We start from the raw sequence: 25,263 nt of genomic DNA, 5'->3' as shown, positions 1-25,263 counted from the left end.
CATTCACAAAATACACGTCTTGCCTGTAATATGAAGAATACATTAAATCTTAATAGTAAAATGTTCTCTTTCCTTGGTGTTTATTACATGTCAAAGAAAAATGTTCATCTCAAATGTTGTCGCCAATGAACAACAGGTAGCGCGTCATGTCCTTTTCTTAGGGTGGTGAAGAATGTTATTTTGCATCTGCACTTCCAATCATTCAACATTCTTAATTGAAGTGGGTGAAAATAATTAATACAATTTATTAAATAAATATAATAACATTTATTTGATAATTTATGACAAAAAATGATACAAATTCTTGAAAACAAAATGATATACAAGACGAATTTAAAAAGAAGTAATATGAATCATTACACCTATTTCATCAATGATGCATTAAATATACTTTACTAGATCTAAAGACAATAAATATACCACTGTTACTCTTTTGAAAATTCCCCTTTCTTCATTTTACCGAGTTATGACCGAGTGATCATCTTCTCGCATCCTCCTTTCACCTCCTACTAGGTCTTTTGGATCTAAGCCTCTTCCCTCCAAATGGTCTTTGCAAGGTCTTATAATTAAAGACTTGAAGTTTAGGGGAAAACTTTGTTACAATTCTCTAATTTTTAGTGCAACTTAACTCGTGTACGTAACCAGTCTCTAATAGTAAAGAAAACATAAATAATTTATCAGGATACTGTACCTTTATCACCTGGTTAAACCCAGATTAAGATATTTCACTAAATTTATTATTCTGAAAGCAGAACGAAATCTTTTGGATGAAATGTTAACGTTTTCCTGATTAGAACACGGCTCTCAAGAACATCCTACTATTAAGACTAAATATCATTCCCCATAGTGGGAATCACCTTTGAACGTCGACATAACAAAGTCAGGTTACTTAATTATACAAACTATTTTATTTTACATGAAAATCATATATTACCAGTGGGTGTAGTACAAGACATGTGCAGATCAACGTGTGAAAATACTGTTTACATTTGATCTGGTATATTTAAATGGTGGTTAGTTCAGAAAAAATATGACAAGTTATGAAAATACAAATATAAATATTAATGTGCAAACAAGTTTTAAGTGATAAATAGATTAAATGTATGGTTACATACTTAAATAATTAAAAAACAAATGAGACGTGTTACTTTCATTAGTCTAGCGTTGTCTAATCTGTATACCATAATATATGTTCAATATCTGCTGTAAGTCCACGTGTGTGTCATGCTCTAGACATGTAGATAACGTATGGTACAAAGTAATTTCACAAATCTTTCAAACACGATTGAGTAGAGAAATACCAAGGACATAGCCTTGACTTTTCCAACTGAGTATAGTACACTACAATGGGTTAGTTTTGTCACAATTTTGAACATAAATGGGCTGAGGATTCTTCTACAGTAGATGTCTGTGACTTATTAGTGATAAATTCAAACAGTAAACAGACAGCACACAATCCACTTGTTTTAAAATAATATATTCAAAACTCGTCAAACGCATCCACGAAAATTCTTTCCACTATAAGAAATCACAGTTTTATCTAAAACTTTAAAATAATTATCTTTTCTTGTCAAAATTTCACTCAGTCTGATTCAATTATTTTAGGGAATCCAGTTGATAAGACAAACTATTTTTCTCTACTTTCTTTCTTATTGTGCAATCTGCGATAGATTCGCTTGCATTATTCTGTGGGTTACCATAATTATATCTCGAATCTTAAATAATTATAATTGTCTTCTTTTCGTCAAAGTCCACACACATTGGTTCAATTATTTTAGAACACGTTTTGACAAATTATTCTGTTAAACTGTGAAAACAATTTTAAAATATCGTCTGTTATGGCTTATCACCCACAAGCTAGCTGACTTTACGTTTTATAACTTTCTTCTGAGTGAACTTTCACTTCACATTTAACTTGCTCTCGCTTGGTCGTCTATATATACGCATATATATCTTATTTACTGAGGCCTCGAACTTTCTATAAGCTACGCAAGCGACGCTATAACGTAACAATAGTCATTCAAGGTAACTAGAAATAAAGCGAAGATTCAAGTAGCTTGGCATCAACAACACCAGAACAAATGAACCTCACTGCAACAAACGAACCTCACACACACAACGTACGACTCTTAATTAATTACGTAACCAAACTCGTCATAACTATCGTCATTAAAATGATTAACTTTTTTTAACTCTCTTGTTATGAAAACTAAACAATAAATGAATATTAAATCACAAAATAAATTAAATAATAACGTTCACGATAAACTGGAACATACGTATCTGTAGCATAATCAACAATTTTCACCATTAAATGAACAGTTCATAATTCTATCCACTACTCTGTTTTAATGTAAACATGCAAGTATACACGCGGGAAAATATTATGCAAAACATTTATACATTTAATGCGCTCACTAATATTTCCCACATACATTACAATTAAATGTAACAAAATAGAAAGGCATGTAAATACATAGTATAATAAAACTAGACTAACTCTGTTATAAGCACTCTTTTGTATAAATGCCACAGTTACATTAATGTGTTGTTTTTGTTCAAGCAACACAAAATATTTTGGGCCTCTTGTACTGCATACTGATTATTTATTATAATAACACTGACAGGAGTTTTGAGTGGAAGGGGCTACCTGTAATTTTGCCACTTGTCAGTACTGGGTCAATGTTTAAATAATTTTCAGGGTAAGCCATAAGGTCATTGATCAGGACTTCTCTTAAACCATACAAATTAACCCAGATTTCCTCTCTCACCCATTAAACGAAGTGGTATATTTGATTAACTTCTACTTTGACACTCTGTGGTAGCATATGAAGTGTATGTACATAACATTTGTATCTGTAGATAGACAATGTATGTTTTAGCGGCGTCTCTGTATAGCCTGACTGGTATGGTAAGCAGGCGACATTGGAATGTCGTGAATGATCATTTCAACTCATTTGAATTCTTAATATAGTCATCATCTTACGTCAAAGTGTCACACTGTCCTGTCATGTTGAGTTGTTTAGTGAAATTCATTTCAAAAACAATTCGCATGTATACTTTGAAACTAGATGTTAATATCCACGCCTGTTTAATGCCGTACGCTGTAACTTACTATGTTATAGTAAAAAAAAAAAAAAAGTTTTATTTAGCTGTGGAATGTAACACCTTCCGCCTTCGACTTCTAGTTACAGTTTGTGTAACAGTGTTCCGTTCGTTCTTTCGGGTCGTGACTTAGACGACTGTCACATTCAACTTAGACGACTGTCCCTAACTTAGTAGTGTAAGACTAGAGGGAAGGCAGCTAATCATAAATACCCACCACTAACTCTTGGACTACTTTTTTGCCAAAGGAAAGTGTGATTGACCGTCACATTATAATGTTCCTACGGCTGAAATGGCGAGCGTGTTTGGTGTGACGAGGATTCGAACCTGCTTTGGAGTCGAACGCCCTAACTACCTAGCCATGCTTCGCACTTTTGTTCTTTTTAGGGTGAATTCAAACGTTTTACGAACAATTTCTGTTTCACATACTTTAGCTCCAAATAAAACGCTATCAAGGCTGGACCCATAACGTTCACATTTTATAACTTCAAACCTTTATTTAACTGAATATTGAGTAAAATAGTAACGAAAACAAGTTTTACGTAAGTAAATTGCTTGTCAGAAGGCAGTGAACTTTCACCAGGATATTGATATATAAGTTATTCGGGACATATCTGCGCTAGCATTTCTTAATTTTAGAAAAGTGTAAAAGTTAAATCTTGTAATTCAATCAAACAAGAGAAGCCCAATTGGTAATGGTAGACGTTATTCACTGTTTGCTTTCTAGAATCTACCGGATGAATCTGCATAACTATCCTTTGTGTAGCATTGCGCAAAGAAAATTAGACACCTAACCTCTGAATTTTACTTAAATAAGCATTATTTTTAACACAGTAATTTTTCTACTTTTGGTGTATTTACGTGGTTCAAAGGTTTAAAAACACTTCTAAATAACTCGTTTTCACTGAATCAATTTTTTACAGTTCGTAGGTCAGAATTTGTAACATTTTGTATTCTTACGCAGAACTAGAAGTATAAGTTAACAAAGAGCATCAGCAAACGTATTAATTCTACCATATAATTGTAATTCATAAAAAACACGTATGTTATCAATAATACATATCGTGATACAGAACAGAAGAAATAACCCAAAAAGAAAGTTAAGAGTAGTAAAAGCTATTAAACTGGTTCATCATCGAATGACGTTTTGATCAATCTTATATTAACTAAAATTTTATTATTTTATTTTAAAGGTCCAGTTTCTTATTCGACCGCTTGTTAAAAATAAGCTTCATACCAAATGTTTAAATAGTATACTAACCTGCCAGTCAAAGGACAAAAAAAAACTAAATAAGGCAAGTTTATCATCACTGAAATGATTTGTTAAAATGGCGTAGGAATCTATCATCAGTGGGTAACTGAAACTGACCACTTTATTTCGACCGAATGTGATTGAAAATGGACCAAGAGCCACATCAACTTCCTGCAAAAGACGATATTTATCATATATAATCATAAATATTAATAGCCATTTCATCTAAAGCTTTGTTTTGTTGTTAACAGTAAACGTTTACAAACTATGAAACAAAACACGGTTAGAATTTGTAGAAAACAGACGTTTGTTTTACAAACATAAATATTAAGTACGTCACAAATAATAACGACAGGATTTTCAAGAAAACAAGCAGTAGATTTTTTTTGTGGGAGAGTATACATTTCTAACATTATTGGTTTATTACTCACCTTGTTCATAAAAAAGATAAACATTTAAAGCTTCCTATTTCCGGTTTTAACCGTTAAAATGCTTCCGATATAAATAAAAAAGAATATTTGTTTGTTTTTGAATTTCGCGTAAAGCTACACGAGGGCTATCTGCGCTAGTCGTCCCTAATTTAGTAGTGTAAAACTAGAGGGAAGGCAGCTAGTCATCAACATCCATCGCCGGGCCCGGCATGGCCAAGCGTGTTAAGGCGTGCGACTCGTAATCCGAGGGTCGCGGGTTCGCATCCCCGTCATGTCAAACATTCTGGCCCTCCCAGCCGTGGGGACGTTATAATGTGACGGTCAATCCCACTATTCGTTGGTAAAAAGTAGCCCAAGAGTTGGCGGTGGGTGGTGATGACTAGTTGCCTTCCCTCTAGTCTTACACTGCTAAATTAGGGACGGCTATCACAGATAGCCCTCGAGTAGCTTTGTGCGAGATTCAAAACAAACAAACAAACAAACAAACAATCCACCGCCAACTCTTGGGCTACTTTTTTACCAACGAATAGTGGGATTCACCGTCACATTATAACGCCTCCACGACTGAAAGTGCGAGCATGTTTGGTGTGACGGTGATTCGAACACGCGACCCTCAGATTACGAGTCGAGTCCCTTAACCACCTCGCGATGGCGGGGCCGTTGGGATGATATTTACATACAAAAATGTAATAAACATGTAGCACATCTGAGCAAATGTATTTGCTTTCAAAATAAACCTGACCACTTAGGCATGCCGGGCCTATTAAATTAGTCATACATTTCAAACAATGTTCAGTGTATAAATTACACTTGTCATGGTAATAGGTGGGCACCATTATTATTATTATTAGTCGGAGTATTACACTCCTGGATGTAAGTTGTGTAAATTCATGATTAATGAAAGGTTATCTTAGGACATAAGAAGTTGCTTCCCTTATATGTAATTGTAAAAAAAACACAAAACCTCCCATGAAAACTGCAAACACAAAATGTAAAACCGCAAATTTGAATCACCGCGTAGATCTAATGAGGGTGTTTAATTATAGCAAAGCCTCATCAGGCTATCTACTGAGTTCACCGAGGGGAATCGAACCGCTGATTTTAGCGTTGTAAATCCGTAGACTTACCGCTGTACTAGCAGTTGTATTGATCTTCATTAACAATTTTTGTGAAGATCCATACAACCTATATCAGTCAGTATTCGTATATTTATATAGATCATAGAGGCGTTGTAGTTCAAAGGAGCTTAATATAAACAACAGCCTATATACTTGTAGGTACTTGTTTTTAATCAGTCCTGAAAGAGAGAGAAAGAAGAAAAAGGATAACAAGAAATATCCTTTTTTTTACGGATAGTTCAGGCTATTTCAGTTCCAAAACAATATATTTATTACATTTTATTTGATGTAGCTGGTGTTTTTATATGAACTTACCTTACGTTCAAGCATACCAATCATACCGTTCCAGCTCCCATTTGGCATATTTCTTCCCCACTTGCGGTCAGGAGGAATGAATACCTTGTATCTGCCAGAATTCAACTCATGATTACAACGTGTGTATTTTTCATTAACATCTTATCTTTACTAAATACAATAATAACTATCAACAGATTACTAATGAAACTTTGTTAATAATGTCCTCTCGCATTTCAAACTTTCTGTACGGCTTTGCTTGTTTGTTTGTTTGTCTTTTAAATATCGCGCAAAGCTACACGAGGACTATCTGCGCTAGCCGTCCATAATTTATCAGTGTAAGACTAGAGGGAAGGCAGCTAGTCATCACCACCCACCGCCAACTCTTGGGGTACTCTTTTACCAATGCATAGTGCGTTTGACCCACGGCTGAAAAGGCGAATATGTTTGGTGTTACGGGGATTCGAACCTGCGGCCCTCAGATTACGAGTCAAGCGCCCTAACTACCTAGTCATGTTGGGCCAGTTTTGACTACATTTGGTCATCACTTGTTACCGAAGTGCGGAGCGCGTTTTTACGATAACAAGTCACTCGACATGAATATTGGGACATTCAGGGAGGGAGTGATGACCAACAGACCAAGCCCCACCCCATCATATTAAGATGGTCAATCCCACTGTTCGCTGGTAAAAATAATACCCCAAGAGTTGGTGGTGGATGGTAATGACTAGCTGCCTTCCCTCTAGTCTTACACTGCTAAATTAGGGACGGCTAGCGCAGATAGCCCTCGAGTAGCTTTGTGCGAAATTCCAAGAAAACAAACAAAACACACAAATAAAAGTACCAACAGAAGACAGAGGTTACGTACTACTCCAGAGTAGAGGGACGTACTGATAGTTTAAACTATGATTGGTTGTTACTCAGCCAATCAGATTTAGTTAGTTATAAATCTTTAAATTTACATACCTGTTTAATTTATGTGAAGAAATAAGTATAGCTTATGTAATTGTAATAGTGGTTCAGTTTTAATATTTGTAGGTGTCTCTTTATTTCTTTTTAATTTAAAATACAAATACAGTTTAGTCATTATTACTAAGCAAAGCAAAATCGAATGAGTAGAAATTGCCGTACATTCAGTTCAGTTTCATCGTGAGTACCCTGCCTAAGCAATCTGTCAAAAAATAAAAAAAATATTTTTTAGATTAAACTTTCTTTCACGTTTCGGAGTTGAACACTATTATCTGTCACGGTTGTGTAAACTCTCTTGTGAGTTTCGGAGTTGAACACTATTACCTGTCACGGTTGTGTAAACTCTCATATAAGTTTCGGAGTTAAACAGTATTACCTGTCACGGTTGTGTAAACTCTCTTGTAAGTTTCGTAGCTGAACAATATTACCTGTCACGGTTGTGTAAACTCTCTTATAAGTTTTGGAGTTGAACAGAATTACCTGTCACGGTTGTGTAAACTCTCTTGTAAGTTTCGTAGTTGAACAATATTACTTGTTACGATCATGTAAACTTTCTTGTAAGTTTCGGAGTTAAACAGTATTACCTGTCACAGTTGTGTAAACTCTCATATAAGTTTCGGAGTTAAACAGTATTACCTGTCACGGTTGTGTAAACTCTCTTGTAAGTTTCGTAGCTGAACAATATTACTTGTTACGATCATGTAAACTTTCTTGTAAGTTTCGTAGTTGAACAATATTACTTGTCACGGGTGTACTTAGTATTGTGTTAAGCTTACACGAGATTCTGAAAATATATTACAGCAATACCATCGTTTGTACGAAACAAATTCGTGACAAATAATGCAATGGTAAGGGGTGGTATTCTAACTCATACAAACACCCCTGAACACACATCACTATTGATATACATTCACATTCATGTACTAACTTACTTCCACACAAGACACTCAAGTAGGAAAAATAATAAACAGCAACTTTGGCAAAAAGCCAAATTTGAGCCACTGTTACTGCTTCATAACATCGTCACATTTACTCAAGTATAGACGGCCATAAACTGAAGGTAACGAACGAATTCCTGGAGGGCTCAACCTGGACGGATGGTGAGTTGGAATGTGGGATATAGTAGAACTAAAATGTATTTCTATCGAAATGTAATTTCCCCTAAAAACTCGCATAATTACCAAAAAAGGTAATTGATTATATATTATTTGCAAAGAGAAAGAACGGTACATTCTTAAGAAATCATTATAACTGTCTTGTTGACGGAATTATGTTTGACAGAAAATACAAAAATAAAAGTTATCTAGAAAATAGAGAGAATGAAAATTCTTCCTACATTCTCATTAAATACCTACGATTAGGCATTGTGACTTTCATTGTTCGTTTTGTAAGTATCTGTCTCCTTTTATGTCAGTCAGCTGTTTTTAAACTTGGAGACACCTATCTAAAACTAGGCCTGTTCTAATAAAACTTGGCCACTTAGTAGGTCTACCAAAAAAACTAAAACAAATATTAAATGTTCATTTCTTGAGTATATTTCGGTTAGGCACACATACGATTTCCTGAAGTGTTTCGTAACGTTTATGGGGTCACGAAACTCTTTGAGAATCTAATTTGAAACTATGGACTACTTCTTCAGAAAAATGTACATAACCACATTCGCATACACATACCAACAAAACAGTGGAGGGAAATTTTTTCTCCCCATTCACGGACTCTCTGAAGCCCTCCCATAGACCATAAATTAAGAACCCCCGGTTTAGTGTGGTACGGAATGTAGTGACAACAGTTAGGCATGCATATACAATATAGTGTGATAAGAATGTGTGACAATTGTTAGAGTACATTTTTAATATAGTGTGATAAGAATATGTTGGCAATAGTTAGACGTACATATACAACATAGTATAAGAATGTGGTGGCAACAGTTAGACGTACGTATACAACATAGTATAAGAATGTGGTGGCAACAGTTAGACGTACGAATATAATATAGTGTGATAAGAATGTGGTAGCAATAATTAGACGTACATATACAATATAGTGTGATAACAATATGGTGTCAACAGTTAGATACACGCACAGTTTGGTTTGGTAAGATTTCTTGTGACAACAGGTACATATAAAGCCAGTAATGTTCAGGTAACAGAGTATACGTCCACCTCCCTTTATCTCCGTGTATCCGTTTGTTTTCGATTTCTGTTTTTATCGAAAAGCTGAATAATTGGCTATTCTGTGTTTTGTCCATTCGGAGAACTGATTCCCGAATTTTCTACAAAGTTACTCTTGACCCAACGATGGACCCTTCGTATATATAAAAAATATCGTATTATTTTTTATCTCGATGTCCTAACTCACTAAATCTTTTAGTCTTAACATTTCCAAATCTTATAAACAAGGTTCTTTGCTACTTTTTCATTCTAAAAATTCAGTTAAATGTTTTTACCTTTTGTACCTTTTTATATATCTAAATCCAAACTAAAGAACTTTTGATAAATGTTACGGAATTTTTATGTAAAAAGAATTAATAGGTGAGACGTTTTTAACAGCAAATCCTTGTTTGCTTATTGTTAAGCATGTACCCATGCAATGGGCTATCTTCGATGACCCCACGAAGGGTATAGAAACTCCATTTTAACGTTGTAAGTTTCAGGCTTTCCGTTGAGCTTCTGAGGGATATAATACTTTAAAAAAGGTTTCATAAGGTTGACAATCTTACACTAATTCTTGGCAAAATCTGGAGGAAGACAGATATTTCTTATTTAAAATAATATTGACTTTTTTGGTTTGTTTGTTGTTAAGCGCACAGCTACACCATGGACTGTCTATGCTCTGGCCACCACAGGTATCAAAACCTTAATTTTAGCGGCGTTAACCTGCATATTTACGTACTTCTAAATCACTGGAGGCGTAGGCTTTCCAGCTACCAAGAAAGTCGTAATAAGTTTCTTTCAAAGCGCATACTGTCTGTTTCGCAGTACTTCATGTTTAGGTTTCAATAATTTTAAGTATGTTGGGTTGTCATAGAAACACTCTTATGGCCTTGTGCAAATTAACGCTACCCATCGTGGTAAGTCAAAATCGCTTGACAGCAGTGCTCTATGAACCTTTATGTAAGCGTATATTTCTAACCAAAAAGCATAAGTAAAGCGCCCTCTGTACTTTATATTACTTTCCATTAAACCATACTTTCAAAATCGGTGAAACTTTTGTATACTGGGAAGGTGCAGTCAACAGAAAATATATTTTTAATCTGTTCCATATACATTTCGATATTTTGAACGTATAAAAACCGTATTCAACAGGTATTAACTGGTAGTTTAAAGTTTATGAAATACTACAAGTGATGGAAAGTTCTTGTTGTTGTTGTTGTTTGAAGTACGAATAAATAAAGAATTAAAATGTTATTTCATGATGTAGATTATAAACAGTAAACGCTTTTCGTTTCTTTGCTTATGGATATTCAGGGAATTTGCAAAAGAAAAATTTAAATTGTTAATTAAGTTCGAAAATTATATTTTCGCAAATGAGAGGACCTAATAACAGTTTACTGACAGGCTACAATTGAACTGGCCCGCCATGGCCAGGTGGTTAAGGCACTCGACTCGTAATCCGAAGGTCGCTACTTCGAATCCTCGTCACATCAAACATGCTCGTCCTTTCAGCCCTGGGGGCGTTATAATGTGACGTTCAATTCCACTATTCGTTGGTAAAAGAGTAGCCCAAGAGTTGGTCGTGGATGGTGATGACTAGCTGCCTTTCCTCTAGTCTTACACTGTTAAATTACGGACGGCTAGCCCAGATAGCCCTCGTGTAGCTTTGCGCGAAATTAAAAAACAAACAAACAAAGAATACAACTGAACATAAATAGAAAACATGTTTTCGTTTTCATTCTGAGTTTTATCTCATTTTTGTATACAGTTTTGCCTTGGTTTGACTTTTATGCTATAAATATATAAATATTTGTTTATATAAATCATTTGTTAAAATAATACAAATTTGGGTGCTTACTCGAAAGACAAGGATGTCGAGAGTATGTCTAGAAGGTTAGCCATTGGTCCACATAGTTCAACAAGTCCATCTCTCTCCTGCACCTGAACATATGGTAGATACTGCCAAAATGAACAGAAATGGCTTAAACTGTAGTTAAGAAAATAACAGGCATATTTTAAAACTTAGTGAAAGTTAATATTTTTTAATAATATTTGTTTCTTAATAGGCTTAATTACGTGCACAAAGTTTACGTAAAGTTTTAATATTTATCTTACAGAGAAAGAAACTAACCCTAATAATTCAGTCGTTATATTCCGCCTGTTTTCCATCGCTACATTAGCCTCACAATTCGATCGTAAAAGGATAAAAGGCATTAGATTATTCGAGTTGGCAGGAAACGTGACACATAAATGACGATTCTTATAATTTATTAAGGTAGTTCAAGTAGTATCGTGTGCGTTTTACTGAACTTGTAACACATTATTAATGTAAAACAGAGGGGTTTTAAGGTAGTGAGAGAATTGGGGTTGCCTAATACAGCGACCTCTATACGCCATCAAACACACTGTAGGGTACCCCCTAAGAATTCCTTCTGTTCTCTCTCTATAATGTCTTTTACTGGTACGTTCGTAGAAGTCATTGAGTCTAATACATAGAACTGCCTAAATAGTCAAATAGTAGTTATTAAAAATTACGTAAAACTATTAAAGAATAAAAATATAATAACCTGCTGACAGCTAATAAACCTTTTATCGGATTTCAAAAGTTGAATAATAATGAAATGTTCTATCTAAACTTTAAATACAGTATTGCAAATCTTTAACCAAAATATTGTATAAAATTGATAATTAATAATAAATATTATATGAGATTCTTAAATCATTAAGTAAATATAATAAAGATGCGATGTATTATGAAAACGTTATACCTCATCAGCCGCGATTCTTAAAACATCAGGTGAGAAGCTAAGATTGTTTGTTCCTAAAGCAGCAATGGTACATTTGTTGAAGTAATCCCTCATATTGGTCTGCTGCTCTGTATGAATGTTCAGCAAATATTTGAATCGTACATACTTAATCAATTCGGTACCAAAACTAACGAACCCGGACAAATAATTACCGTTGGCCGTTAGAATAATTCTATGTGAAATGAATAACGAATTCGTCCAATCACAGGTATAGATTTTGTGACGTTCTTCTGAACGTGACAGTGATGTGCTCGAGAACGCGTTGAGTTGCGGCCGTGATAAAATTGATCCACGTAAATATTTAAACTTGGTTGGTTGTTTATAGTTTTTTTTTGTTCTTCGTTTATTACGAATCTGTTTGTTTGTAGTTAGGTACAAAGCTACTAAATGGACTATCTGCACCGTGCCCGCCACGGTTATCAGAACTAGGTTTGTCGAGTTGTAATAGTAACATGTTTTAGAGCCGTTCGTTGTTGTGGTGAATAAGAAACATCTAATGTATATAATCATATTCAGATTGATTTGTTAGCGTAAACAATAAAAATGAAACTAGTTTTTGTCTGAGAACTTTACAAAGAAAGCAAGGTATACAATGGATCTGTATTTCTGGATTCCGTATTCGTTCATTGTTGGTAGACTATTTCTTCCCAGCAAATACGAGTCACTTCAAAATTATACGAATTTACCTCCGTCTGAATAAGTCACTATTATGTTGCAGGTCTTTACTGTTATTGTTATATTTATATAATAATGCTTTTGAAAGCTATAAACATAAACTGATTTATTGCATGTCTGCTTATTTTGTTTGCCAGAACAGTTGGTACACAGCAATTATACCTTCTAGTTGTATTGTTTAGACTTGAGTCTACGAAGCACGAAAGAAAGTGGCGTAAAAATACATATATATATATATAAAACACATGGTGTAAAAATAAATACATATATAAACACCTGGTGTAAAAATAAATACATATATAAACACATGGTGTAAAAATAAATAAATTAACATATATATATATATATATAAACACGTGGTGTAAAAATAAATACATATATAAACACCTGGTGTAAAAATAAATACATATATAAACACATGGTGTAAAAATAAATACATATATAAACACATGGTGTAAAAATAAATACATATATAAACACCTGGTGTAAAAATAAATACATATATAAACACATGGTGTAAAAATAAATACATATATAAACACATGGTGTAAAAATAAATAAATTAACATATATATATATATAAACACGTGGTGTAAAAATAAATACATATATAAACACCTGGTGTAAAAATAAATACATATATAAACACATGGTGTAAAAATAAATAAATTAGCATATATATATATATGTACAGAGTGAAGTGAGACCCCACTCAATGTGTTATCAGGCTAAGATAAACAATCTATTCAGGACTTTTTACACAATAAGACTTTAACGGATTCTTATTTAAAAGTGACACATACAGATAACAGTTTGCTTTTATGTAAACCAAATCATACTGAAGACGAAATCAACGAAGATGTTGGAGATGTAGAGACGGGTTACGACGATAAAACAGAAATGTTGTGACGACAAAACTGAAGAATTATATGAATATTATAATATGTAGCATCGTCGTGGGCTAACTTGCAGGCAGGACGAGTGGGTTGTTTTGGCTTAGCCGTTGGAGTTTCGACTAATACAACCTGCTGTTACATGAAATATATATTTGCAGTGAAGATGCAGTGGGTGATTGGAGCACACAGGTACTTACACGAGGCTTTACAGTTAAAACAAAAAAACTCGAAACTAAGACTTCCAAGAACACTTTTATTGAAGTCACCAAACACTTAGTATTTACACACACTCACATATATATATATATACAATTTATCTTTATTCATGTTTATCATAGGCACTTATTTTAACTCTACTAACATGATGACTGATGTTTAAGCAAGAATGGTATAATAATACTTACAAAGAGTTTGGGCGAGAAATTGCGTTTCTACTAACGATAAGAGACATCTTCTCTCCTTCCTCTTGAATGATCAGATCAGTTCGAAGTGCCTGCGAGATTTTTGAAGATTTTTATATATTCTTGTGTCTGTTCTAGAACCTCTTATATAAGTGGAGAGGTGATTTGTCGGCCTATTCGTAGTGCAAAGTGCCAGCTCGCTTCCTGTTTATGACTTCCTAAGCTCGTCAGGACGCGTCTTCAAATGGTCAAAGTTCCTTTCCTGTTTACAAACCTCTAAGTTTGTTACTTAATCATTCATTGGAAACAATAGCCTATACTGTACTGTCGGTCCTCTATCTAAGGTTCATCATCCACGTTTCGTACCATCTTGATAGCGTCTATTTCTTCCAATCTAAACTTGTAGCAGAAGTTTATCAGTGACTATCTCTGAATATCTGTCTGAAATAGCTCCTCTGTTATCCTTGATAGTGTCAGTTCATTTGATATCATTTGATCATACAGTGGAAACTTTCTTGGTATGTTCTTGGAGTTGTCATTGTTCTACAGGGTGTTCGGAAAGTCACTGTGCAGTTTTGTAATAATATTTCATTCAGTCTATTTCAAGCCAGCAACTGATAGCGGTGTTTAGAAACAAAATAAGAAGGATCCAAGTATGTATTGATGCCAACGGGGGGTCACTTTCAACATTGTTTATAATTGTCATTCATATTTACCTCCTGTATTCTATATTGAAACATGTCTGTTAATAAATATATAAGTGCACAGTGACTTTCCGAATACCCTGTATAAACACTATTGCTTCATAAACATATTTTCTTATACTTCATTGCTTACTGTTTATTAAAATAATTATTCGAGGCATCTACATATCTAGTGATGCCTCAAATAAAAGATGAATGAGGTTAGAAACAACTTCAAGGGCAGAACGAAATATTCGTAAAACGAAATGGTAAAATTCTAAGAATAAACCAGTCACCAGTATAATTCATCCAAATGTGGAATAGAAGAACCTATTTGGTATACACCGGTTAGTACTGTGGTTTGTCCATCTGTAACCGTAGAAGTGTCATAACAACTAAAACTTTGTTACTACGAAGATTAGTTTCGTTACTTAGCTGGTCAGTTCAACACAACCACCCAGTCAAGAAAACAACTTATTATGATGGAAAGGCACCATTAGAGGCATATCAGTTTCAATTAGAAGTCGTTTCCAATGTGAACGACGCAATAGTTAAAAACAAACTATTCATTTTAGTGCCTATTTAATATTAACAAAGAGCCGTAATAATTATAAAGTACTGGTAGATGCTTTAACTGACCGGTGTGGAAAGACACATCCAAAAGAATTAACCAATCAAACTTCAGGAGTAGAATGAGAAGGAAACAAAAGATCTTAACCAGACTTTTAAAAGATTTGGAAAGAGTTGCTTAGTTGTTTTATCCAGATACTCTATATGAAATGGTTAATTCACTGGCGTGTGAACAATCCATCAATACCAGAGCACAAGAGGCTGGAGAAAAGTAGGTCCATTCCTTCTTCTAGTTGGCAATGGAGCTTAAATCCATTAAGTTCGCAGATAAATAACTGAAGGTTTCACCTAGAGGTTATAGACCAATTAGTACAGACACATCACATTATCTCTCACTTCCTGGGAATACGCGAGAGAAACTGAAATGATTAGTTAGACAATTAGTCACAAAGAATGGAATATTTATATGGGCATTTGAAGTGTAAATAAATGGATATTTCAAGTGTAACTTAAAAGAACATCTTGCCAGGAACTGGAGACAAAAACGTGTATGGAATAAAAAGTGCTCTTCAAAGACATCAGGAGACAAAGAAGGTAGAGAGGAGATTTTATAAATATAGAAAACATGACCATTACAGCGGAAACTGTGAAGGATAAACAGCTGTTGATAAAACATGAACTTTATAGGGGAAATTTTAAAGATAAACAGCTGTTGATAAAACATGACCATTACAGGGGAAATTTTAAGCATAAACAGCTGTTGATAAAACATGACCATTACAGTGGAAAATGCGAAGGATCAAAAACTGTTAATAAAACATGACCATTACAGTGGAAACTGTGAAGGTTAAACAGCTGTTAATAAATCACGACCATTACACTGGCAACTGTGAAGGATAAACAGCTGTTGATAAATCACGACCATTACAGCCGAAACTCTGAAAGATAAACAGCTGTTGATAAAACATGACCATTACAGCGGAAACTGTGAAGGATCAACAGCTGTTGATAAAACATGACCATTACAGCCGAAAATCTGAAGGATAAACTGTTGTTGATAAAACAAAACCATTACAGCGGAAACTGTGAAGGATCAACAGCTGTTGATAAAACATGACCATTACAGCCGAAAATCTGAAGGATAAACTGTTGTTGATAAAACAAGACCATTACAGTGGAAACTGTGAAAAATAAACAGCTGTTGATAAAACAAGATTATTACAGCGGAAACTGTGAAGGATAAACAGCTCTTGATAAAACATGACCATTACAGTGGAAACTGTGCAGGATAAACAGCTGTTGATAAAACATGACCATTACAGTGGAAACTGTGCAGGAAAACAGCTGTTGATAAAACATGACCATTACAGTGGAAACTGCGAAGGATAAACAGCTATTGATAAAACATGACCATTACAGTGGAAACTGTGCAGGATAAACAATTGTTGATAAAACAAGACCATTACAGTGGAAACTGTGAAGAATAAACAGCTGTTGATAAAACAAGATTATTACAGCGGAAACTGTGAAGGATAAACAGCTGTTGATAAAACATGACCATTACAGCGGAAACTGTGACGAATAAACAGCTGTTGATAAAACACGACCTTTACAGGGGAAATTTTAAGGATAAACAGCTGTTGATAAAACATGACCATTACAGTGAAAACTGCAAAGGATCAACAGCTGTTGATAAATCACGACCATTACACTGGAAACTGTGAAGGATAAACAGCTGTTGATAAAACAAGACCATTACAGCGGAAAATGTGAAGAATAAACAGCTGTTAATAAATCACGACCATTACAGTGGAAACTGTGAAGGATAAACAGCTGTTGATAAAACAAGACCATTACAGCGGAAAATGTGAAGAATAAACAGCTGTTAATAAATCACGACCATTACAGTGGAAACTGTGAAGGATAAACAGCTGTTGATAAAACATGACCATTACAGTGGAAACTGTGAAGGTTAAACAGCTGTTAATAAATCACGACCATTACAGTGGAAACTGTGAAGGATAAACAGCTGTTGATAAATCACGACCATTACAGCCGAAACTTTGAAGGATAAACAGCTGTTTATAAAACAAGACCATTACAGCGGAAACTGTGAAGGATAAACAGCTGTTGATAAAACATGACCATTACAGCAGAAACTGTGAAGGATAAACAGCTGTTGATAAATCACGACCATTACAGCCGAAACTCTGAAGGATAAACAGCTGTTGATAAAACAAGACCATTACAGCGGAAAATGTGAAGAATAAACAGCTGTTAATAAATCACGACCATTACAGTGGAAACTGTGAAGGATAAACAGCTGTTGATAAAACATGACCATTACAGCGGAAACTGTGAAGGATCAACAGCTGTTGATAAAACATGACCATTACAGTGGAAACTGTGAAGGTTAAACAGCTGTTAATAAATCACGACCATTACAGTGGAAACTGTGAAGGATAAACAGCTGTTGATAAATCACGACCATTACAGCCGAAACTTTGAAGGATAAACAGCTGTTTATAAAACAAGACCATTACAGCGGAAACTGTGAAGGATAAACAGCTGTTGATAAAACATGACCATTACAGCAGAAACTGTGAAGGATAAACAGCTGTTGATAAATCACAACCATTACAGCGGAAACTGTGAAGGATAAACAGCTGTTGATAAAACATGACCATTACAGTGGAAACTGTGAAGGATCAACAGCTGTTGATAAAACATGACCATTACAGCCGAAATCTGAAGGATAAACAGCTGTTGATAAATCACGACCATTACAGTGGAAACTGTGAAGGATAAACAGCTGTTGATAAAACATGACCATTACAGCGGAAACTGTGAAGGATAAACAGCTGTTTATAAAACAAGACCATTACAGCGGAAACTGTGAAGGATAAACAGCTGTTGATAAAACATGACCATTACAGCAGAAACTGTGAAGGTTAAACAGCTGTTAATAAATCACGACCATTACAGTGGAAACTGTGAAGGATAAACAGCTGATGATAAAACATGACCATTACAGTGGAAACTGTGAAGAATAAACAGCTGTTGATAAAACAAGATTATTACAGCGGAAACTGTGAAGGATAAACAGCTCTTGATAAAACATGACCATTACAGTGGAAACTCTGAAGGATAAACAGCTGTTGATAAAACATAACCATTACAGTGGAAACTGTGAAGGATAAACAGCTGTTAATAAATCACGACCATTACACTGGAAACTGTGAAGGATAAACAGCTGTTTATAAATCACGACCATTACAGCCGAAACTCTGAAGGATAAACAGCTGTTGATAAAACATGACCATTACAGCGGAAACTGTGAAGGTTAAACAGCTGTTAATAAATCACGACCATTACAGTGGAAACTGTGAAGGTTAAACAGCTGTTAATAAATCACGACCATTACATTGGAAACTGTGAAGGATAAACAGCTGTTGATAAAACATGACCATTACAGTGGAAACTGTGAAGGATAAACAGCTGTTGATAAAACATGACCATTACAGTGGAAACTGTGAAGGATCAACAGCTGTTGATAAAACACGACCATTACAGCAGAAACTGTGAAGGATAAACAGCTGTTGATAAAACATGACCATTACAGTGGAAACTGTGAAGGATAAACAGCTGTTGATAAAACATGACCATTACAGTGGAAACTGTGAAGGATAAACAGCTGTTGATAAAACATGACCATTACAGCGGAAACTTCTACACCAGTAATTGAACGTGAGTGAAGGAGCATCTAACTGGGTTTCTTCAAAGAATAACTGAAAAAGAAAAAGACCTCAGTGGTCTCGTTAATAGAGTTTCACCAGAGATAATGTCACCAATATTTCTCCAGCCTAGGAAGAATATGTGTAGTGGATAGAAACACTTAGGTGTGAGCGTGGCGGATAAAACCGCTCCATATATGCTCACTGTGGTGAAAATACATTTATATAGGAATTGTGGTTCACAAAATTTGGTTCGACTAGTTTCATTAATAGCAGAATATTCATATCAAGACTTCAGAATTTTACATTCCTTTCAATGAAACATCCGAAAAAATTGTTTCTTTTCCAATTACCATTCTTCTTTATAGCTTTGAAATAATGCGTATATTTTCAGGTGAAACCTGAGATCACATTATATCACGTAAATGTAATTTATGCCCCCCCCAAAGTTTTAATAGAAGGCGCTGCGCTATTATTGTTAACCAAATTTATTCTCAATTTCCTAGCACTTACACTCCAAGTATAAGCCTAACCCATTTTCAAACAGTAAAGCAGCCCATTCACAATCGCAGCTTCTCTGAACGATTTATTGTTTGTTTGTTTGTTTTTGAATTTCGCACAAAGCTACTCGAGGGCTATTTGCGCTAGCCATCTCTAATTTAGTTGCGTAAGACTAGAGGGAAGACAACTAGTCATCACCACCCACAGCCAAATCTTGGGCTACTCTTACCAACGAATAGCGGGATTGACCGTTACATTATAACGCCTCCACGGCTGAAAGGGGGAGCATATTTGGTGTGACGGGGATTCAAACCCGCGACCATCAGATTACGAGGCGAACACCTTAACCACCTGGCCATGCATGGCTCTAACCAGAAGAAAGGCAAGAAATCAGCAGTAACCTGAAATTCAAAACAAACAAACAAACAAATCTTCTGGTTAGCAATTAAAAATTAGGGATAGAATTAGTAGCTTTACTATAAGTAAAAAATACAAATACACCCGTCTTCCAGTTCCACCCATTTCCTTCCTACTTTCTTTCCTCTTCAATCCATTTATTTCCTTCTTATTTTCTGCACCTCTTCAAACTTGTGTTCATGTTCCATCTTCATTTTGTTCACACCTTCTGCATTTCCGATCTTCGTGTCTCCTGAACCTGTTCTTATGTTTAGAAAACTGTTTAAGTTTGAAAATAGAGACAACACTAGTGTGGATGAGAACATTCCTTCTATAAGTTCAGAATCCACTAGTATGGATGAAAACATTCCTTCTATAGGTTCAGAATCCTCTAGTATGGATGAGAACATTCCTTCTATAAGTTCAGAATCCTCTAGTGTGGATGAGAACATTCCTCCTATAGGTTCAGAATCCTCTAGTATGGATGAGAACATTCCTTCTATAAGTTCAGAATCCACTAGTGTGGATGAAAACATTCCTTCTATAGGTTCAGAATCCACTAGTGTGGATGAGAACATTCCTTCTATAAGTTCAGAATCCACTAGTGTGGATGAGAACATTCCTTCTATAAGTTCAGAATCCACTAGTGTGGATGAAAACATTCCTTCGATAAGTTTAGAATCCTCTAGTATGGATGAGAACATTCCTCCTCTAAGTTCAGAATCCTCTAGTATGGATGAGAACATTCCTCCTATAGGTTCAGAATCCTCTAGTATGGATGAGAACATTCCTTCTATAAGTTCAGAATTCACTAGTGTGGATGAGAACATTCCTTCTATAAGTTCAGAATCCACTAGTGTGGATGAAAACATTCCTTCTATAGGTTCAGAATCCTCTAGTATGGATGAGAACATTCCTTCGAAAGGTTCAGAATCCTCTAGTATGGATGAGAACATTCCTTCTATAAGTTCAGAATACTCTAGTATGGATGAGAACATTCCTTCTATATGTTCAGAATCCTGGATAAGTCTTGAATATTTAATCTTCTGAGCTTTCGTATTTGTCATTTGCACCAAAGAAAATGTATTGCGCGAAAGTTCAAATTAGGAAAGCCTCGTTTGAACAGATTTTTAACGGATGCGTGGATGTTCCACACAATATGTCTCCAACTCTTAGGTGCACAGCACGATAAAAACACAATTTAGGCAGGCCACATGATTTAACCGTAACACAAACGGGCTATATAATATAATTCAAACTCTTAGGTGCGCCACATAACATGGGTACACAGAAGGATATAACTCTAATATAGGTGTACCACGAGCATGCTTAACATGCTAGTTTAAAATACTGAATAATGATGTACATTACACCATGAATTCATTGTTCCATTGTTTCGTCTGTACTTTACATAACAAAACTATATGATATGTTCAATCTTTTACCAGGTACTATGATGTACAAGAGCTAAAATGACTTGAAGGGTTAAAAAGTGTAGGACTCGTTTGGTCATAGGATTATAAGATGCTACGTTGATCAAGTTGCATATACATTTATCATACCATGTAAGTAAAATATCTCATTGACTTGAAAGTACATGTTTATAACGTTAAATAACATTGGTACGTTTGTTATCCCACAGTTACACAATGTATTTGAAGCCTTAAGGTTAAATCCACAGTGTGAAATTTTTTTTTCTTGCCTCAAGTGTAGAATTTAATGTATATTAATGTTAGAAATGGGTGAACAAATACTCAAAGAAGTATTTCACGGTGCGACAGGAAAAACTGAAGAAGCCACGAATAAAATTCAGATTAAGTTAAAATTACATTAAAATTGCTCATTTCAAGTTCATTGCGATCAAAGAAATATACGTTTTAATAACCTCGGAAAAACAAGATACGGATAAAAACTGTACACCCTACATTATGCGAAGTTGAGTGCATTTCCTTAGCTCGAAGTAATGTGGACAAATATGAGATTCGAACAATGTTTTCTGTTGCACCGAGAGATAAGCAAATAAAGTCGTTTACGATTTGGAAAGTCACTAGCGCCATCTAGTAAAGGTATGTATATATATAATTTCTTTGATGTTATGATATGGGTAAATTGGAATTTTTGTTATTTTAAAGAAATAAGTCGTGTATATGTTTGTGCGTCTTCGCTTTTTCTGAAGTCTTGGATTGGTGCTTTCACTTAAAACAACTTGCAACTAGTTTCACGTGACCTGTTTCGCTGTGACATCGCTTCTATACTGCACTTTATTGGATGAATTTCTTTACTGCAATTTCTTGAATTGTATTTTCTGTTTTTCGTGACCCGATATGTCCAGGTTGATTAAGGCGTTCGACTCGTAATCTGAGGGTCACAGGTTTGAATCCTCGTCGCACCAAACATGCTTGTCCTTTTAGCCGTTGGGACGTTATAAGTGACGGTCAATCGCACTATTCGTTGGTAAAAGAGTAGCCCAAGAGTTGGCGGTGGGTGGTGATGACTGGCTGTCTTCCCTCTAGTCTTACGCTGGTAAATTAGGGACGGCTAGCGCAGATAGCCCTTGTGTAACTTTGCGTGAAATTAAAAATTCGTTTATTTGGATATATTTTTATAACAAAGTGAACAACTTTATAATGAATAACAGTGAACTATTTGAACCACTTTTTCCAGTCAACTTAAATAACTATCAAATCAACAATATAAACAAATACACAAACACAATTTCAGCACTGGAACTCATACAAGCAATAACAAACACCAAAAATAAATCTCCAGGAGAAGTTGGTATACGAGCCATTCTTCTTAAAAAAGACACACCGAAATTACTTGAACATCTAACAGCAGTTTTTATTTTATCATTATACTCTGGTTATATTCCGGTTTCTTGGAAGCATGCAAATGTATTAATGTTCCATAAAGAAGGAAAGCCAGCCAATAACCCAAATAGCTACCGATCAATAAGCCTGACCAGCTGTGTAGGAAAAATTCTTGAGAGAATAGTCAGTTACGGACTCTTTACATTCCTGGAGACAACATCAAAATTACCAGAAAAAAAAAATTGATTCAGGAAATTCAGACAAACTGCAAACCATTTATTCAAGCTAACCGAAGCAACTGTTGATAGTTTTAATAAACGAGAATACATTGTCGCTTGCTTTCTCGATATTGATATATTGTCATAACGGTATCCGGTTCCGAATGCAAGAAATGGAACCACCGCAGGGAACTATTCGCTGGCTGTTTAACTTTCTGGAAAACAGAATATCTAGAGTTAATGTTGAAGGGACCTTCTCAAAGCATTTTACTCCAGAAGCTGGTGTCCCTCAAGCAGGGGTAGTTAGCCCTATCCTATTCATCATGTATGTGAATAATATGTCTCTAAAAGATCCAAATAATGGATACTCCTCACGGTTTGCTGACGATGTGGCAGTCTGAACAAGTGCAGCAACACCAGCAATATCAGCCCCACAAACATACAACCACAACTAAATAGAATAAGTGAATATTGTCAAAAATATAGAATCAAAATAAACACTAGTACTATTCATAAAGTTAACTAAACAGAAAAAGCACAACCTCAGATTTATATGAATGGAGCACCACTTCAGACTGGTACACCTGCAAACTTTTTAGGACTTACACTTAACTCAAAACTAACGTAAATAAACCACATAAATAATATTAGAACAAAAATTTGACGAAGAACAAACTATGCTAGGAGTCTAACTGGCAAAAACAGTGGAGCTAAGGCAGACAACATTATGAAAATATATAAAACATAATTAGACCCATCATTGACTATTCAGCCCCTGCATGGATAAATGTAAGCAAAAAACAACTTCAAACAAAACTAGAGACAATACAAAATACACTACTTACAACAGCTTATGAAATACCCAGAACAACATCATCAGAATCCATGCATAAATACACACACATAAAACAATAGACTCCTATATAGTACAATAAACCATTTTGACAAAAAACTGGAGAAAAACGAACTAGTAAATGAACTAGACAGGTATTGTTTACCTGATGATGATAGACCTGAGCAACTTTCTCCAGTAAATATATATTTTATAAATAAATAAAAGGCCACCTATTAACTAGACTCCACATTAGGTTAGGGATTAATTACTAAACATTGAAAGGGTTTTTTATGTAAACGTTTTACAGTTAATATCTAACTAATGAAAGTGTAAATAATCTATGGAACTATGAGAGAAATGTTTTATTTGCACCATGTGTGTGTGCAGGTTGTGCACGGACATTGCCCTGAAAGGGGCCTGAGTAAGTGAGGGATACTTTGGTCCTCCTGTACAATGTATAAATACACTCGACAGTTGCAAACCCAGAATTTAAAGGAATGAAGAAGAGGTTAACGAAACCTGACCCTACTGGGTATATAAACATCAATACCCAAATACCCACAGAGAGAGAGAGAGTTTATTTTGAATTAAGTTCATCTGAAAAAAAAAAATGTTGGGTTCTAATTTGTTATAAGGAAGTCAGTCGTCGCTAGTACAAGTTTCTTTAATTCCTAACCAATAACTGCAAAAAAACATTTAATACAATTTTAACGACTACTAAGATTAAATAAAAGAAATGTTTTGTTGACAGTTTTAACTATAAAGAAACGCATTGATTGACAACAAAAACCACATTTTCAGGTCTTAATATGTGGGTTACGTTTCAGCAGTATGTTAGAAACGTAGACACACGTAAGTGAAGCGTCATACAGATAACGAAACCTAAAACTGTTTCTATTGTTTGTTTGTTTTATTCATTATGTACAAAGTTAAACAAAGGGCTACGTGTGCTCTGTCCATCATCCCGATATCAAAACCTGAGGCCCGGCATGACCAAGCGTGTTAAGGCGTTCGACTCGTAATCCGAGGGTCGCGGGTTCGAATCCCGGTCGCACCAAACATGCTCGCCCTTTCAGCCGTGGGGGCGTTATAATGTGACGGTCAATCCAACTATTCGTTGGTAAAGGAGTAGCCCAAGAGTTGGTGGTGGGTGGTGATGACTAGCTGCCTTCCCTCTAGTCTTACACTGCTAAATTAGGGACGGCTAGCGCAGATAGCCCTCAAGTAGCTTTGCGCGAAGTTAAAAAAAACACCAAAACCTGGTGCCTAGCAGCATAAGTCCTCAGACATAGCACTGTCCCACTGGGGGACGTTGTATCGTTACTTAGATAAAATCAATATAGTTGAATAGTTTATTATTTTTAATTTGGTAAAACAAATTTCGAATAATGCAGGAAGAATGAATTCGCTAAACC

General features: G+C 35.1%; 1 protein-coding gene and 1 long non-coding RNA gene across 5 annotated transcripts in view; one reads left to right on the top strand and one right to left on the bottom strand.

Annotated features, from left to right (window-relative positions):
* Positions 1–14,296, bottom strand: part of LOC143246540 (glutamate receptor ionotropic, delta-1-like) — a 32,377-nt gene extending 18,081 nt beyond the window's left edge. Inside the window, exons 1-5 of one of the 3 annotated variants that reach the window (XM_076493425.1) lie at positions 14,105–14,291; positions 12,091–12,197; positions 11,181–11,281; positions 6,222–6,312; positions 4,367–4,528 (exon numbers count right to left, since the gene is read on the bottom strand). In XM_076493425.1, the coding sequence (XP_076349540.1) occupies positions 4,367–4,528; positions 6,222–6,312; positions 11,181–11,281; positions 12,091–12,183 (447 nt within the window). In that variant the 5' untranslated portion in view covers positions 12,184–12,197; positions 14,105–14,291. Of the gene's footprint in view, positions 1–4,366; positions 4,529–6,221; positions 6,313–11,180; positions 11,282–12,090; positions 12,198–14,104 lie in introns of all 3 variants that reach the window. The other 2 variants (XM_076493427.1, XM_076493426.1) reach the window with 2 other exon arrangements.
* Positions 8,196–25,263, top strand: part of LOC143246542 (uncharacterized) — a 39,752-nt gene continuing 22,684 nt past the window's right edge. For both annotated transcript variants that reach the window (XR_013026025.1, XR_013026024.1), the window contains exon 1: positions 8,196–8,269. This is a non-coding gene — a long non-coding RNA (uncharacterized LOC143246542). The remainder of the gene's footprint in view (positions 8,270–25,263) is intronic.

This window comes from Tachypleus tridentatus, chromosome 3 (assembly GCF_004210375.1).
Source record: "Tachypleus tridentatus isolate NWPU-2018 chromosome 3, ASM421037v1, whole genome shotgun sequence".
NCBI lineage: Eukaryota > Metazoa > Arthropoda > Merostomata > Xiphosura > Limulidae > Tachypleus > Tachypleus tridentatus.
This window is presented reverse-complemented; position numbering and strand designations above follow the sequence as displayed.